This window comes from Myxocyprinus asiaticus, chromosome 43 (assembly GCF_019703515.2).
Source record: "Myxocyprinus asiaticus isolate MX2 ecotype Aquarium Trade chromosome 43, UBuf_Myxa_2, whole genome shotgun sequence".
In the NCBI taxonomy this organism is placed as follows: domain Eukaryota; kingdom Metazoa; phylum Chordata; class Actinopteri; order Cypriniformes; family Catostomidae; genus Myxocyprinus; species Myxocyprinus asiaticus.
The window spans coordinates 383,724-402,947 of record NC_059386.1 but is presented as its reverse complement, the minus strand read 5'-3'; the positions used below and the strand labels follow the sequence as shown (position 1 = coordinate 402,947).

Sequence of the window (19,224 nt, the reverse complement as noted above, 5' to 3'; positions counted from 1 at the left end):
TAAAAAACGTCGAACGGCGCTTTGGGGACAAGTCGACTACCCAAAAGATAGAGACAGGCTAACCCAGTCGTTGGCCTCTCTTCCCCTTTTTTTCTCACTCCCTAAAAAACAATTATCCGACTGGGCCACCAGGTCTAGTCGGGGGGTGTCCCTCCCAAGGGGAGGACACCACGGAGACCACACCTCGCCCAAAGAGGGGGGGATATTTAAGTGGAAAAAATACGGTCACATGGTCTTGCCAACAATGGAGAGTCTCATGGTAGATCCTACCCAACAGGGAAGGAGTTACTACAAACATGGAGACTGGGGCAGAGGGGCTCTGCCCAAGGAAGACGCAGTTTGCCAACAGGGAAATGAATTAGCGGAAGATATATATCGCATGGGGTTACCTTACAGGGAACCGCCACATGAGGAGCACCTACCCCAAAACAGGGCTCTTATTTAGCACGTGTACTGAGCCAGCAGTGAGTCTCTCCGAAAACTCGACTGCCACAGGGCTCGGAGGAAGTCAACCAGGGAACATAGTTTGTGAACACTACTGGGAATTAATGGTGCTCGTCTTCAGCTCAGAGGAGGTGAAAGGCGCTATGTGCTTTGAGACAGCGCTTCCTTTCCGCTGTGCGCCAAAGCAGACAAAGAGCTGCTCACAGATTCTAAAGCTCTGCGTGCGATCCAAATAGATGTGTAAAGCGCGCACCGGACACAGCAATGACAAGGCTGGGTCTGCCTCCTCCTGGGGCAGCGCTTGCAGGTTCACCACCAGGTCCCTAAAAAGGGGTCGGGAAGGTGGTCCAGCATTGCCAACAACTCGAGGCAGTTGATGTGCCAATGCAGTCGCGGGCCCGCCCACAATCCGGCAGCTGCGTGCCTGTTGCAAACAGCGCCCCAGCCCGTTTTGGAGGCGTCTGTCGTGGCCATGACGCGCCTGGAGACCTGCTCTAGGGGAACACCTGCCCGTAGAAACGAGAGGTCGGTCCAAGAGCTGAAAAGACATTGACAGACCAGCGTGATGACCACGCGATGTGTCCCGCGGTGCCATGCCCATCTCGAGTCTGAAGCCAGTGCTGAAGCGGTCTCATATGCATCAACCAGAGCAGGGTGGCCACTTCTGAGGATGCCATATGCCCCAGGAGCCTCTGAAAGAGTTTCAGTGGAGCCGCTGTTTTCTGTTTGAACGCCTTCAAACAGGCCAGCACCGACTGTGTGCACTCGTTTGTGAGGCGCGCTGTCAAAGAGACCGAGTCCAACTCCAAACCGAGGAAGGAGATGCTCTGAACCGGGAGGAGCTTGCTCTTTTCCCAGTTGACCTGAAGCCCTAGTCGGCTGAGGTGTGAGAGCACCAAGTCCCTGTGTGCGCACAACATGTCCCGAGAGTGAGCTAGGATTAGCCAATCGTCAAGATAGTTGAGAATGTGAATGCCCACTTCACTTAAAGGGGCAAGGGCTGCCTCTGCGACTTTCGTGAGGATGCGAGGAGACAAGAACAAGCCGAAAGGGAGGACCTTGTACTGATACGCCTGACCCTCGAATGCAAACCGCAGGAAGGGTCTATGTCGAGGTAGGATCGAGATGTGGAAGTACGCGTCCTTCAGGTCTACCGCCGCGAACCAATCTTGATGCCGGAAGCTCGCCAGAATGCATTTTTGCGTCAGCATCTTGAACGGGCGTCTGTGTAAAGCCCGGTTCAGTACTCGCAGGTCCAAGATTGGCCGCAACCCACCGCCTTTTTTCGGTACGATGAAGTAGGGGCTGTAAAACCCCTTCATCTCGGCTGAAGGGACAGGTTCTAATCGCACCCTTCAGTAGGAGGGTAGTGATCTCCGCACGCAAGGTAGCAGCGTTTTAGTCCTTCACCAAGGTGAAGTGGATACCGCTGAACATGGGCGGATGCCTGGTGAACTGAATCGCTTAGAGTCGGACTGTCCGGACCAGGCATTGCAACGGATTGGAAAGCGCAAGCCATGCATCCAAGTTCCGTGCAAGGGGGACCAAAGGGACAACGTCGTTGGACGTATCGGCAGGTGGGGCCTCGTGGCGGGGCTCGAGGTGCCACACCATGTCGTGGCCGTGTTGAGTCTAGGGACATCCCTGGCTCCTTATGACCACCCCCGAAACAGCCTGGGACAGGGAAGGAAGAGGCCTGTCCTCGTGACCCGTGGAGACCGTCACATTGGGGGCGGATGTGTGCCACAGCTGGGCACGCAGGGGTGGGGAGACCGCCGCTGGAGTGCCAATCCTGCAAGGAAAAACCCATGGACGTTGGTTGTGATGACGACGACTGTGCACACATGGGCCGGGCTGAAGGGGCGGGCTGCGGTGGAGCCGGTGCAATCACCGCAGGGGGACGCCCTTTGCAACGAGCAGACGGGGTGTGGGATCTTGAGCTGCACCAGGGCAGGATATGCCGGATATCCGCCGTCTGCTGCTTCACCGTCGAGAACTGCAGGGCAAAGTCCTCGACGATGTCGCCAAAAAGGCCAGCCTGGGAGATGGGGGCAGCAAGGAACAGTGTCTTGTCGGCCTCACCCATCTTGACCAGGTTGAGCCAAAGTTGGTGCTCCTGGACCACTAATGTGGACATCGTCCACCCGAGAGACCGCACCGTGACCTTTGTCGCGGTCTGCATCAGATCTGGGGCGGAACTACCCTCGTGCAGTTCTTTTAGCGCCTTGGCTTGGTGGACCTGCAGGAGAGCCATGGCATGCAGGGCAGAGGCGGCTTGTCCTGCAGCGCTGTAGGCCTTAGCCGTCAGGGACGCCGTGAACCTACAGGGCTTGGACGGGAGCTTTGGGCATCCGCGCCAGATGGCGGTGCTCTGTGGGCAGAGGTGCACCGCGAGCGCCTTATCCACTGGGGGAAATCGCCGTATAGCCCCTGGCCACCCCACCATCGAGGGTATGAGGGCGGGGGAACTGAGGAATCGGGACCGGGCAGTAAAAGATGCCTCCCACGATTTCATCAGCTCCTCGTGCACTTCCGGGAAGAAAGGCACTGGAGCAGGGCGGGGCGTGGCTGCTTTGAGCAAGAGGCCAAACTCGCCATGAGACAAGCCGGCGGACTCATCCGGAAGCCCGATCGGTGCAGACGAGCGTGCTGGGAAATGGGAGGTCCGCGGGGGATACCCGGCGGAGGCGATCCCATTGGGGTCCCCAAATCGCCCCCAGTGCTAGCCGCACTGGCCTCAAACCCATAGGTAGAAAGGACCGAGGCCAGCAAGCCGTGACCGCAACGTTGCCATGGTCATGTTCTCGCAGTGAGAACATGAACCATCCACAAATGCTGCCTCTGTGTGGGTTGCGCCCAGACACGAAAGACAGCGATCATGACCATCTGAAGTTGAGAGGTAACGACCGCAACCAGGAATAACACACAATCGGAAAGGCATCTTTAAAAAGACGTTCCGTGTGTGCTGCTCTTTTAGAGAAATATACTCTTTCAGAAAATATTCTCTCTTATTTCTGCCGAAGTGCCCAGGGGCGTTCTCTGCAGTGCACCAGTGCAGAGGAGGGAGAAGCCGCTGAAATGCACCATCAGATCCAGCAGATGTGAATGAACAGCGAGAATTCAGCTCAATGAGCATGACCGTTCGGCTCCGAAGAGAAAATCTGAATGAGTGGTTGCATACCAGCTCCTTTTATACCCGTATGTCCGGGGGAGTGGCATGCAAATACCACTCGCCAATTTTCACTGGCCTTTTATCAAAGACCAGAGGTGCCTCAGGCTCCCAAGAGTGACACCTAGTGTCACTACATCGACACAACGTCGATTAAGTGACAGATAGGGAACAGCAGATGATCCATCAGTGCATCCCTAGTATTGAGCATTTGTTAAGATTAGTGGAGCATGCCTCTTTAGTAGCAGCGTCTGCTTGTTCATTTCCTGGGATCTCACAATGGCCAGTTACCCAGCTTCAGTGTCTTGAGGGCCACAATTTGTCAGACAGCATTAAAGGAAGTTCAGAGTAAATCAAGAATGATCATTCCACATTATATTACTATAACGAGCCACACATGAACATTAATCTGCATGTCATTGAGGCATCCAGAGTTCTGAAAATGAGCACCAACATTCAGACAAGAGGAACTGAGTGTCTTCAATGAAACAGTGTAGTAAAGTGTGAGTCTCCTGCTATAAATGACATACCTCTTTCTGCAGGTTTGCCAGTTGTGCGGCAAGACTCTCCACTCTGAGCAAGGACTCGCGGAGCTCCTCACGGGCCATTCTCGCAGAAGAACTATTCATCTCTGATGACAGACGCACATTCTCCAGCTGAAACGATTGAGAAACACAGAGACACTTGTACAATGAGGAAGTGAAGACGAGAGTTCACAGGAAGTCTAAGAGGAAATGCAGATGTCTTCACACGTGCAGAACTGTGTTGACAGAAATTCTCAAATGACAGATCTGTGCTGCTTATACATGTATACTGTTGACTGTGCTGTAGTGAATGTGAAGCATCACCTTGGCAACATATGTCTGCTCCATCTCATCCTTGTACAGTTTGACCTGCTGGTCATGTTGTTGTCTCATGTCAGTGAGAGCTTGAGCCAGTTTAAACTCATAATCCATCTGTCGACCCGAGTCCACCTCCACCAGACGAGTCTCATGTCTGTGCCGAGTGTCTTTGATCTCCTGTCAACATCAACACATACAAAACTGGTCAGTCTAAAGGAAGCCCCGTTTCATGATCTGGTAACTGACATATTCAACAAATAAACAATTACACAAACCATCATAGTCAAACATATCATCCCTATCGAAGGGAACAGTGCTGTAGCAGCTTCTGTGCTGCCACCTGCTAGAGAGGCTCAAAACACCTGAAAATGTACTACTGGAGTCCATCTACAGTTACTGGGCTCAGCGGTAGATAAGAGCATGTCAACACAGATCATCCTCTCCATCACACCTTGACAATGTGTATATGCAATTAATGTATTATTTGTTGTCTTGTGTATTCTAACAGCTGAGTAAAAACAGCACATGTAACTGCTGCTGTCTGCAATGACAGTTCAATCAATCAATCAATCAGACTGATAAAATAATCCCAATTTATCTCAACTCTCTGGAATACTAAATTGTGATTGGTCAATGGCAGCATTTTGCACTCGCCTGTGTTTTGTTTTTCTATATCTGTGCTAGTTTCATGTCTCTTGTATCACTACATATTCCCTTTCTTCTAGGTCTACACTGTGTTTACAATTAATAATGTTTTATTTGTAAAGTTCTTTAAAAAAAAAAAAAAAAAAAAAAAAAAAAACTGGCTTGTTTTCCTGTGTGCTTTAAGCATACAGGAAATGGACAGCAATAGCAGAAAATAGAACGTCCTAAAATAATTTATGATTATAATAAATTAAGTCTGAAGAAACGTCAACATTTTAAGTACACATCTTGTCTGTTTAGTTAGTTTTTCATTTTCAGTAGATAATTTTGAATCAAACTAAATTTCAAGAACATCTGAACTTAACAGTTAACCTGGGCAGTGATAATTACAAATTATTCTGTTCTGTTATTTAATATTATTTTAATAATACTAACAATGCATTTTTTTTTCTGTGATCTTTTCAGTGAGTTATATGATATGCTAATGCTCAGTGAGACGTGAATGAGACTGACCTCCTCATACATGTTCTTCCTGAAGTCCAGCTCCTCCATGAGGCTTTGACAACGGTTCTCCAGATCCACTCGCAGAAGTGTTTCTTCTGACAGCTGCTTCTTTCCAGAACTCAAACTCGCCTCCAGCTGAATAACACAAAACACACAGCTCTAATTGGACTTTCAGAGAGAAGACATTTGCTTGTCATATGTGTACATGTATGAAACACCTTCCATAAAATGAAAACATCTCTGCTGAATTTAAAGTCTTTAACAAATATAAAGTGTTCAATATATTTTCTGAAATTACCCTTTCCACACCTCTATTTTATTGTACGGTAAGGTTGTAAAATGAAGATAATAAATTAACATGTGAATGCTTAAACTGTGTTCTGAATACTGGATGTGAGCCAAGCACCCACCGACTGTGACATCAGAACGGTCACTAAAAATAACAATGCAGGAGTCTCATTTTTAATTGTTGAAAATAATGCACCAAAATTAAACTTCAACTTTAAAACCTTTTATGTTGGCAGAACATTCCAGTAAGAACTTTGAGCTGCACTAAAAACAGTAGCGCTTCACGAGCCGTATGTGCATATGCTGCAATGTGTGTGTGTCAACTGAAAGGTGCTGCGCATGCAGACGAGATATTTTATATGCACTTATTAAACGAATCCTTTGCAATTCACAAAATTACTGTATGACTTCAAAGGACTTTGAATATAACGCACCAGTCACACTGACAACTTTAAAGCCTTTATGCTTCTTTAATGTCATATTGGAACTTGGCAGTAACAACCATGACACACAATAACATGCATATTATTGGAGCACAAGAAAACTCTTCATTAATGCGCTAATAACCAAGAGAGCGATGACTTCACTTTTGAGGATGTGGACTTTAATGCTAACATAAAACAATGCTTTTTCTCCATGTTTGTGTTTGTTATAATATTTTAAAGTAACAATTTCTGCCAAGATTTTCAGCCTTTCTTCCTCTTTCGGCCACAAACCAAAAATAGCAATTTATACCATTTCGGGCAACATTTTTCTGTGCATCCCTAGTTAAAAATGCCGTGGTCCTGCACGAAATGCTGAAAAAGCAGCAAGATGTGGCCAAATGGTCAATGATGTACATCTAGCGCATATTTACACAGACATTTTCATTTTTTATTTTTTTTTAAACGGCGGATGGACACAAACGCGTTCACAGTGAATGCCCCCCCCTCAAGTGGTGGACTTTGGATGTTGTATCTTGCTCTCTTAGCAGAGTCTTGGAGGCATTAGCAATGTGACAACTAACTCATGCACTACTATCCAAATACCACTGCTATGCGATTATTACTACCCTTCATACAACTGTAATGAAAAACACTGTGGTACCGCTGGTAATTTAAAGGCTGAGTACCGTGGCGTCAGTATGCCGAACAACACTAAGTTAATATAGAACTGTCTTTTGATGTTTTTTTCCGTTTTCATTTTTTCTTAAGATATGAGAATAAAAACTAGCTAAATCTCATTAATTTTATCCACTTCAGTTTCAAATGGACTGCACTTTTGTTAATAACCAGGTCTCTGTTCTTTGGGTTTATGTATTTGTTGTGCCCTCTAGTGGACTTGAGACAACATTAATTTAACAAATCAACACAATATTAACCATTTCCCCCTAATTGCAATGGTCTTCAATTCAAATGTAATTTGAATTTTGGTAATATCGGAATTGCACACACCGTTCCTCACTATCAGATTAAGATGTTTAATGTGTTGTTTGTACCTCCTGTACTTGTATCTGCAGATCAGAGAGTGTGTTCTCCAGCGATTTCCTCTCTGATATGGCCGTATTCAGCGCAGCTTCTTTAGAGTTCAGCAGAGCTTCTAGTTCCTTCAGTCTAGCCTGAGAGCCGGACAGATCTGCATCTTTCTTTGCATAACTGACGTACACACAGAGCAACATCATGAGCTCATCATCAGAAGGATGTAAAGTACACACGAGTAAACCTAGGAGTTCAGCTGAGTAAAGAGACATCAGTAAACAAACACAGATCTCAGTAAAGGTCTGTGTTAATATCACACGGGGTTTCTATATGTTACAGGTGTCAAAAGTGCTGGTCGATTAGGGCTGCAACTAACGATTATTTTGATAAATCGACTAATCTAACGATTATTTGACTATTCAGGCGATTGCAACGATTAATCATCAGCTCTAATCCGACTATTCAGCTTGTGCCCCCGACTTAAAAGGATGTATTAAATGTGCTTGCTAACAATAAAGAGGACAAAATCATCTTTTAATAATACCTCTAAATGACATTCACTGAATTAAAGGAAAAAATACTTTTTATTAAGATTCAGTAAAGAGATTCACTGCAAAAAATCCTACTGTTATCAAGTGTTTTTGTCTTGTTTTCCATCTCAAAATATCTAAAAATCCTTAAAACAAGATACATTTACCTGATCAACAACATATATTTAGACTTGCTTTAAGATACATTCTCTTAAGTGTATTTTGTATGTAAGTGTATTTTTTCACTTGGTTATACTTTGCGAGTGCAGAAAAGACAAATACACTTCTATTCAAGATCTATTCTCTAAAAGCAAGTCTAAATATCTTATATGCTGCTTCTCAGGTGAATGCATTTTTTTTTTTTTTACAATATTAATTGTATTTAATATTATATTCAACATTATCAGATAACAATTTTTTCTTCTGCAGTATATCTGTTAAAGTAAATGTAAAAGGAGTTTTAGATATTTATATTGGAAAACAAGCTAAAACAAAAACAAATAAAAAAACGTATTTTTTTTGCAGTGTATAATGTGGCGAAGACTCTCACCTTTCTGTTCACATCAATCCATCTTTAACACACACACCAAAAAAAACTTAATAAACCTGTGTATTGACAGTTTTCTTCATGATAAGAAACAGTGACATTATGATTCAATAAGTTGCCATCGCGTTATAATCTAGCTGCATTAATCGCGCGCAATCGAGGGATGAGCGTCCCGCAACAGAGTGTACCTCAGCCGGGTGCAGTTTCAATCTCTCCCCCTTAGATCGGGACACTCACAGAAGAGGCGCTGACCGCACAGAGAAATGCCAGTTTCCTTATTATTTGAACTTTAATAAAGGATGCATTAAAGGTATAACGGCGGGGTGTTTCCTTTAAAGATGCTCTGACATGCAAGTTTTGCTTGAGCTGAGCGTCAGCTCCGGCTCCGCTGTATTTCACAACAAGAGTGCTTCTGTATTTAGTTATTTTGTATTTTTGTATTATAATTCCCTCGTACTTTGCGATCTACATCACCTGAAGCTGTTTGGAAAGTTTAGAGTGCGTCTGGACTGTGATCTGTGTAATTCTTCCACTCATCAGTCAGACTCTCACGCATCATAATTACAGTTTAATGTGATCTTGTTACGTTAAGATCAAAACGAAAATGTAACTAATTGTTTCAGCCCAATGGTCGATACTAAAATAAAAACCTGTAATGATACCAGTCTTTCTGCAGTACAGAGTACCATTTCAATTTCATTGCCCGTGTGCTTCATAAGGGAAGCTTTTAAGACACTTCACAAACTATTTCAGTTCATCGGCTGGACAAGTTGTCTGACAGTATTATCATGTATGCACCAGGCATGTGCTGTGGGCTTAATGAATATTAAATGCTGTGCCCAAAATGTGTTACACAGGTGAGTGTAATGTTGCGGACATGTTATAGACGTAAATTGTTGCCTTAGAACCCACCAGTCAATGGAAACAATTGTCACAGTGAAACTTCATGACCTAATTGTTTTAAATTCGGGACAGTAATATTGCTCATACAGTATCACACAAATTAAAGATTGTCATATATTGAGCCGAGCATGTTTATGTCCATTAAATCACACAATGAATCATAGTGCCAGAAGAGCTTGTTTTGACATTCAACAAAAAGAAAAGATTGCCAGTTACTACAGTAGTTTCAACATCATAGGCCTCAAGTCACTCTTCCCACAGTTCAGAATGGACAGCAGCAATGAACTAATCTGACCACCAAAGATAACGATCTTTACCTGAATGCACAAGACAAATGTAGCGTAAACACGACAGTCTACATTCCTTAATATTACAACATAAATATTATAAACAGACACTGCACCCTAATGTTAGAACTATAAAACAGACATAACAAGGACATGATTGCCAGATCACCACTTCATAGCCTCAGACTAACCAGAAACAATGACCTAGTATCAATAACAGATTTTTTTCACTTGAACACAAAATCCATGCACTCTCCTTGCAAATGAACATCTCGCTTGAAGTTTCGATAGCCTCTCTTTCTCTTAACTTTGCCAAATCCGCGTAGGTCATCGATGCTTACACTGCAGATATCCTTTTTAGCGCTTGATGCATTAGTTACGTGAACTTGAATGTATTGGAAAAAAAACCCCTCAAATCTAGCCTCAGATTACATGACTGAAGGAGCTTCTGCAGACTAAAGAAAAATGACTTAGGAGCCATTGGCTCCTAAACTGAAACATTAAAGAGCCAAATGTCTTTTTTTAGTCTCCAAATCACAGAATTGCTCGATTTAGATTTAGATGTTCAGAAACAAGATAGACAGCCAAAGAAAAGACAGACAGCTGATAACCCATTAATCGAAGGTTTAATAAACAGTATATATAGTTGAGATGTTTGCATTCCCTTTTGTCTCAAATGTTCACACCCCTTTCATAATTTATACAAATATAAGAGAGAAAATATTTTTTAATTTAGTACTGCTCTTCAGAATCTACATTACAGATATTTACATATAGTATGCATATAGTAGTGTGTTGCCTTCTTGAGTATCAATGAATGTTTGCACCTTGTGTAATAGTTGTGTACAAGTTCCTCAGTTGTCCTAAGTGTCAAAAGCATAATATATATATATATATATATATATATATATATACACATACACATACATACACACACACACACACACACACACACATATATATATATAAAATATATAAAAAAAGAAAAAACGCGCGCACACACAAATAATTTTTATTGTTTTAAAATATTGCCTTAGTCTTTCTTTACTGTTACCGGATGGCCCAGACACAGAGACAACAAGTGTGCAAATTGAATGAAATCCCAGATGCAGTTTATTGTGCTACTCCAACACCAATCAATAATTGGCACACAATACGGGACTTTTAGTTATACACATGGGACTCTTATTTTGAAATGTCTGCACTCCCAGTTGTGAGCTCACTGACGGCTGATTCGCTGAGAAAGTGAATCTGATTCAAACTGCTAACCTGAGCTCCTGAGTTCAATCCCTCAGTTCTTTTCGGGTGACTCACGAAAAAGATCCGGTTTAAAAGAGTCATTTGTTCACGACTCTCTCGTGCTGGGTTTGTTGCTGCGTGCGGTGCAGAGAGCTAGTCAGAAACAGAAAAGGTGAAAAGCGGCATGAGACACACTGGTTGTGCGCATTCTAAAAATATATTCAATAACTCACAAGATGATATCTGATGCACATGAATGCACACAACCCGACTGTTGCCAGTGGCAACTAGATTTTAAATTATTGTCGCAATCAATTATTTTTGGTTGCATTTGTGACTATTTTAGTCATAGTCTGGAGTCCTATTCCGATTGGCTTACTCATTTTGGTAAGCATGCTTTTGGCCATTTGTAGTAGTGGGCGTGACTTTGAATGAACGTACAGTGTTGAATGAAAGGGCGGTAAACAATGCTTTGAATCAGAGAATCTTAACAAAAACTTATACCTGAGGGTGGCACCAAAGCAAATACATGAATAATTGTCTGTGCTGCTCAACTGACATGAAAGATTATGAATTTGAACAAAAACAGTAGTTTATATTAATTATATTCAAATAATTCATAGTGTAATTTTTCTTTTCACCCTTCTGTAATGCAAGCACTGCTTACCTTGCTTATATGGATGGCATGTCCCTGGAATACACAGTCGGTGGGGTGATTAGAAAGAAACAAAATGTAAAATGGTTTAGCGGTTAAAACATTTGGAACAATAATTATATGCCACTGTCACAAATACTGTATATACTCGTGTTAAGTGCATTTGTTTAAAATCACTGCATAATGTGCACTCAATGACTGTTAAAACAAATGTTTGACTGTATCTTATTGCCATGTACATCTACTTGTTATATTTGATGAAAACCCTGCATGTTACTAATTAAATGTGATGAAATTTAAACACTCCAAGAGATCTCACCCAACAAACCCATCTTCAGTCGGACCCATTATTGGATACTTTAATACTGCCAACAACTAATAAAAATAGCACAGCAATAATGATGGTTTTTGTTATTCAAAAAGGCACACAGAGTGCACTGCAAGTCACAGTGATAGTATTAATTAGAGGTCAACCGATATATCGTCGCCGATAACATTTCTGGAACTATTGGCAAAAATAGATTTTCTATTCCGGTGCTTGAGCGGCTGGGAAGGGTCCGTTGTCGTTATACAGTATGAGAGCGGCCTCTGGAGGCAAAATAAAAACGATCACTTCACTGATGCCTTGTGGTGTTTGTTTTGACGCGAGACTACACTCCGCATTGAGCGGAACACTTCAGATTTAAAACATCAACGAAAATGTATACAGTACAAATGGTCATATCATTATGAAGTAATTAATTTGTTGACTAGATGCTGCATTAGTAGAGAACAGCAGTATGTTTGCCGACAAGGCTGAGAGGACGCCAACATTAATGCTAACTGCAAGCGGTTATAACAATGTGACAAAAATACATGCAAGTCCTGCCCAAAAGTTTAAATGTCATGATTGTTACCATCTATTACCATCTATTTGCATTAGTTTATATCCAGCAGGTCACATTTATGCATTAGTTAGCCAGCTATGTTGCATATTTAAAGCTAGTGACGTGAGAAAGCAAATTAATATCTTCATGCAGCCAAGTGAAAAGTATAAACAAATCAGAAAAGCATCTGATTTGTTGAAAAAAAAAAAATTATCCTCACTGTACTGACACCACAACAAATACAGATTAACAGAAAGCAGGTGTCTCAAGATGCTTTTAAAGTTATTTTTAATTAGACAAACTAAAAAAAAATTAAAAATAAAAAAAGCGCTCCTGCACGAGACACTGAATAAACAAAGCGAAACAAAGGCGTTCGTCTAGTGCGTGTTTACACAGAAAAACAAATGGATGGTTGCAAAAGTGTTCGGTGTGAACAGCCCCTTACAGTTGGTGGAGGTCTTTGGCCGTTGCGTCTTGCTCTCATATATGTGTTTCTCAAATTAAGCAACGAGTTGTTTAAATGCTTTGTCAGAAAAGATGTTCAACATGGAAATGTGTGTGTCTCGAGATCCTCGCGTTCGGTTCCAGTCTGTTGTGTTCTGTCTGACTGAACAGCCCCTAACCTGGGCTCATAGTCTGAGCTGCTTCACCACCGAGTTTAGCCGAATACCACTGCGATCTGTGAATATTGCTACTCTACATACAACTGTAATGAATGATAAACAAATGTGGTATTTCACTGTTATTATGAAGCTTGAGTCTGGAGTAGTAGGAATCAGTGCAAGTGTAACACCATATGAACTGTCTATTGAAGCGTTTTCCACCCTCATTTTACTTTTGACTTAACATTTCAGAATATGGACCGACTAAAACTTTTCATTTATTTAATGTGCATTAGTTGAAAATGAAATTCTTTTTTTTAACAGCCAGGATAGGAATGTTCTATGCAATAATATAACAGTGCTGTATGGTTTACGCATTTAATGCGCCCTCTCGTGGAATAAGGAAATAACTTCAATTTAAAACTCTTAAAATCTGAATATTAGTACACACACACACACACACACACATATACATATATATATTTTTTATATTTATATATTTCATAAATTAAAAAAAAAGTACAATGCATTTTCATGGTTCAGTCAGTGCTGTTTATTTTTGTAATAAAGTTCAGCAGTATTTTAATTTGTTATTTTTTCATTCAGTATCAATTTTAAAAACTATCGGCTGATTAATCTTTTATCGGCAGGTACTGCCCATAGTTAGTTATCAGTATATGTAAGATCCACTATCGGTCGACCACTAGTATTAATATTTGGCAAAGAAAAACACTTATGATCCGTACAGTTGTTTATTAAAAAAAAGTGATATAAAAAGGCAAAGATGCCATGATATATATTACATTAAAGATATAAGAGAACTCGTAAGATTAAATGCAAAAGCAAAACAATGCAGCTGAAAGAAATTATGAAGACAATCCACAAAAGATCAAATAATTTTTAAAGGGATGCAGTGATGCAGCAATATAATTTTGTTAGAGAACCCATTTTTTCTGATTAACATTTTTTATTGATAAAGCAAAAAAAAAAAAAAAATTATATATATTATATATATACACACACACACACACACACACACACATATATACACACTCACACACTCAACATTTAACCCCCACTATTACCCCTCCCAATCCCCAACCCCACCCTGACCCTCAAATATCCCTGTGGTCACACGAGTACACACACAAAAAAAAACCCCACACACACACACACTTAAAACTATACTTCATTCTCCACTGCCCCTCCCGAGAGCCCTCCAAGAACACCAAATAGCTGCCCCATTTCCCATCAAACGAATCGAAGTTCCACAGCATTCTACATGACACTTCTTCGAAAGCCGCCACCCTCCCCGTCTCCACGCATCACTCTTGAAATGAGGGCGTTCCAGCTGACTTCCATCACCTTAAAACAATCTGTCTGCTGATCATAACACTGGTTAGGACCCGATTTTTTGTTTATCCCCTATATTGATGACCGCCCCATCGCCTAAAATACAGAGTCTGGGGCAAAATGCAATCTGAGGGCACAATGTCACACATAAAACTCTGAACCTTCAAACAAAATACTTGGATCTTAACACCCCACCAAAAAACATGGGTTGTGTCTCCATCTTCTGATTGGCATTGCCAGCAGTTGGGTGTGCCTTTAAGACAAAGCCTATACAATCTAGGGGGGGTCCAATAGAATCAATGTAAAATCTTGAATTGTATAAGGCGCACCCTTGCATCTCTAGATGCAGACTTGACCTTTTTTAGAATCCTAGCCCACACTGCCTCCTCCAATAAAAGTTTAAATCTTTCTCCCATAATCTATTGAGAGAAGTTGAAGCTCCATCCCCCAGACTCTGAATTAGGAGTAATACACTGATGCCTCATGACCTTTTCCAAAAGCAGTAATCACCAATTCAAGAGTATCTGCCACTTTAGGGGGGTGTAAGCTACTCCCAAAAATAGAACAGAGCAGGTGGCACAGCTGTATATATCCAAAAGAACTGGAGGTCTGGGAATCCCAAAATGCTGAACCAAATTTTCAAAGGATCTCAACACTCCACTCTCATATAGGTCACCGAGTGTAGTAACCCCACTCACAATCCACTCTGTCCAGCAGAAAGGGGACTTAGTACATCATTTTGGGTTCAGCCATATGCTCAAGGCATCATTTAAATAAATGTCTGCATTAAACACTCTGGACACTTTTGTCCATACCAAGTGCAAATGCAAAATAAAGGGGTGTAACTTCTCTGATTAGTTTGATAGAAAGGCTTTGCAATGGCAAAATAGGGGAAAAACTTCCTGTTAAATACAAAACCAGGGAGGGGCTCTCTCAGGTGGAAGCAACCAATGAGCCAAATGTCTGAGACCGAATGCATAAAACAAAATCTTGGGTAGGCCTAGCCCACCTGTGTCAATCAGCCTATGCAACTTACCGAAATCTGGGACGTTTACCATTCCAAATGGAAGACTTTGCTATGCTATCAAATTGTTTGAAATAAGAGACAGGGGCTGTAGCAGGTAGTTGAATTTTGGAATACAATTCGTTTTAATAACATTAAACTTCTCAATCATAGACAAATGTAATTAAGCCCACATCCCTCGAAAACCTTAAAGGGTCAAAATTAACTAAATCACACAAATTTGCTGGGAATAAAATACCCTGCTTGGGCCACTGGAAGGCGCCCGGCTGAAAAGCCGTTACCGGGCAGTACGCTGTCAGAGCCAATTAACTCTGAATTCTGAGAACTTGAGAAAGAAATGTGCATTAACCCTGCGCAGTCCATCCCTCTAAACTCAAACAGTCCATGAACGCCTACAAGAGCCCCCGCGACAACTTTACCGTCGGATTGCTCAAGTCCGTTGTTTCTATGCAAATTTGAGACAGAATTACACAAAAGATAATCCACAAAACAAACTCCAGCAATAGGCAGAACGTGTAGATTCATCCACATAACTGTCCCGAAGGTGTTACTCCAAAAAACACTCCAGCCACTAGATGGAACCAGCAGAAAAAAGGCGCTCAGTTTCCTCAGTCAAACGAGTGTTCAGTGAGCGGGCCCATTCAGCAGCTACATGAGTGCAACAAATGGCCTAATCACTCCAATGACTTGCAAGAAATACTCCACAAAACAAACTCCAGCCTATAGGAGGCATAAGCACAAAGAACATGCAGATTCATCCACAAAACTGTCCCGAAGGAGTGTTACTCCACAAAACAAACTCCAGCCACTAGGCGGAACCAGCACAAAAAGAAAAAGGCACACAGTTTCCTCAAACAGTCAAGTGAATGTTCAGTGAGTCGGTCCACTCGGCTGCAACGCGAGTACCACAAAATAACTTACTCCATCGACTTTATGAAGGACATCGGTTGCTGGGGCCGTGAATGTTTTACGGCCATCCTTAGCATCTGTTCTCAATTTGGCCAGGAACAGTGCAAAAGCGACCTTCTGTTGATGTAAGAGTTTCTTGCATTCCTTGAATCGATCACGCTTCTCGTCGAATTCGCAAAGTCTGGGAACAAGAAAATGCTGTGGTTCTTCCAAAAAAAGCCTTCCTTTACTCCTTGCCTCGTGTAACAAGATCTTCATCAGCTGATCTCAGAAATTTGGCCAGAATTGATCGGGGCCCGTCTCCCTCAGCGGATCGCCGAGCCGGAACCTTGTGAACTCAATCGATTTCCAGAGTATACTTGGAAAGAGCCCGTCCAGGAATTTCACCATATCCTGACCCTCTTTGGCCTCAGGAATTCAGATGATTCGGACATTATTCCGCCAACTATGGTTCTCCATGTCCTCCAACTTCTCCCAGACATGCTCCAAATCCACCTTGGTCGCTAGCGGATTAACAGATAATTCCCTCTGATGACTCCAGATAATCAATCCGTTTCTCGACATCCCCCACTCTTGTAATTCACATCAGAGAATTTAATCTCCATGGCAGTGATCGATCGACGTATTACAGCAAGAGCCTCCAAGCCAGCAACTACCTTTGTCAGCATTGCCGACATGTTCAAAATTTCGCTGAATTTCCTGCATTTCTCTGACCAAATTGGCTGCCTGGCTCAGGGCCTGCTCAGGGGTGTAAGTGTATTTTAATGTCTCCAGAGCCCAGAGGACTTTGAATTCTTTGACATATTGTCCTCCTAAAACAGTTATGTAACAGTGTATCGAATCTCACCAGTTTGTCATTAATAGTGTTAATACTAGCAAAGTGCGCAGAGCTCGCCGTTCACATGTCCGAACCTCGCATGGCGTCACGTGACTTTTCCGAAATTAAAGCACTAAGGATTTTTAAGGTACCTTAGTCATCTTTTTCCAAGCACAACCAAGCTTTAAATGATCTAATTCTAAAGGTTACTTGACAAAGATGCAAAAAACAAAAAACAAACTCTGATTCCAAACACTGCCCAATCTATAAAAATGTAAGTTTCAAGAATCCCTTTAAACCCCCAGTCAAGACTAGAATCCTTAATATGATTACAACCAAATACTTGACAGATACAGTTGGAAACACCGGTTATCTATAGGACGTGAATTACCATGGTGGAAAACAATCCTGGTTACTGTAGTTACTTATTTCCATGTGGAAATTGAAAATATCAAATAGATTTGGCTATTTTTAAAGTTTGTGTGTGTGTTTCTCACTTCAAATAAAAGCAAATTCTACAACTGATATTTTGTCCACAGCTCTTTGAATAAAGACTAAATGAAGACTTTTCAGTGACATGATAAGATGCATGTGGAATCTCTAAACATGCACATCTGCAGCAGAAATACATTTAGTGTGATCGGATTGCAACTATCAGACTGATTTGAAGAATATCATTATAGATATTGTGAGTGATTTCAGCTGTTCTGACAGCTAAAATATGTAAAGAATAAATGTATACACCCAGGCTGGGGCACACATTCAACACGGCCTTAGAACATGTAACACTGCTTAACAAACAGGGCTACTGCAAGTTTAAATGTGCACTCAGTAACTTTTGTCTTTGTGTCATCTTGGACTTGCACTTGACACCAGAGATTATTTAGCAGAGATGGGCCACTTCTATTAAAATGAATGGGAGAAACTGGAATGCTCATCCAAGAAGCTCTGAGCGTCCAACGGTCAACTGATGTAGAAAGGCGGTCCCGCCTTACAGTTAAAAGTGCCAATCACCTTTTAGATAAAGACATCCCGTTTAAATTTTTCTGGATTCCATGTTAACCGTTTTAATTAAATATCATGATCAAATGGTGTTGAATCAAATTGATACATCCAGCTTTAATGAAATGATTACAAAAAATTGCAAATTTTATTTTTGGTAAAAAAATGCTGCACCGAGCTTCACAGTATTTATGAAAACATTAATGAAAAAAATCTGATTACCTGTGGCACAAGGCTGTTACGGCTGGATCACAACATGCTGATAAAACACTTGCATTTGTGATATTGTGTACAGATAAGAGTAATAATATTAAAACCACCATTTAATATTACATTATTGCTATTGTAAGTATTATTGCTACTTTTTGAATATTACATTTTTATACATTCTTCAATTTCATACATCCATTTGAATAGAGCTTTCATGTTAGCGGGACTTTTATTTTGACAGACCTTTGAGGTCTTCCTTTTTTTCAGGTTGGTTATATCAAGCTTCCCATTAGTGCTGGGATAATCCTATCGTGACTCTTGAGCTGAAATCTCCAAGCTGCAATGGGAGGAGTTCATTTAAGTGTTAACAGCCGTTTATACTATAAACACACTGCATGAAAATTAAGAACCAGTAGCACCTGTTGTGTGCGCCCGTGTGTGTGAAGCAGATGAACAGAGAGGCACCTCGTTCATTCTGTAGCGTGCAGCACATGTGATTAAATAATATACAATTACATCCTTCTGCTGTTTGGATTGTCATCATGATTTGTGAATCAGAGGAACTTTTGATCCTGAAGTTTTTGATTCTGGCTGATAGAATACACGCTTCAGAGGAAGATATTAGATGAGCGCTTGACGAGAAGAAAACACTGGATTTTCATGAGGTTCGTGAATGACATCCGTTTAAATAAGATGTGCATATTAGCAGATGGAATATGATCAATAAAACTGATATATTTACCTTTTTATCATTAGGAAAGTGATGGGGAACTGTTGAGGAGAGACTGTTAGAATACGTGCTTTAGAGGTGAATAAATGAGTGCTCCACAGGATGCTGGATCTGCTGAAGTTGGTTTATTGCAGACGGTATATAAAATGGAAGTTTTATTGATATTTGCCTTTTATCATTACAAAAGTGACAGGGAACTGT

The 19,224-nt window shown here is 41.6% G+C and overlaps 1 protein-coding gene across 2 annotated transcripts in view; it reads right to left on the bottom strand.

Annotated features, from left to right (window-relative positions):
- The window catches only part of LOC127433370 (lamin-B1-like), a 66,919-nt gene that overhangs the window by 23,168 nt on the left and 24,527 nt on the right, over positions 1-19,224 (bottom strand). Inside the window, exons 3-6 of one of the 2 annotated variants that reach the window (XM_051685221.1) lie at positions 7,370-7,526; positions 5,614-5,739; positions 4,462-4,632; positions 4,144-4,269 (exon numbers count right to left, since the gene is read on the bottom strand). In XM_051685221.1, the coding sequence (XP_051541181.1) occupies positions 4,144-4,269; positions 4,462-4,632; positions 5,614-5,739; positions 7,370-7,526 (580 nt within the window). The remainder of the gene's footprint in view (positions 1-4,143; positions 4,270-4,461; positions 4,633-5,613; positions 5,740-7,369; positions 7,527-19,224) is intronic. The other variant, XM_051685222.1, reaches the window with a different exon arrangement.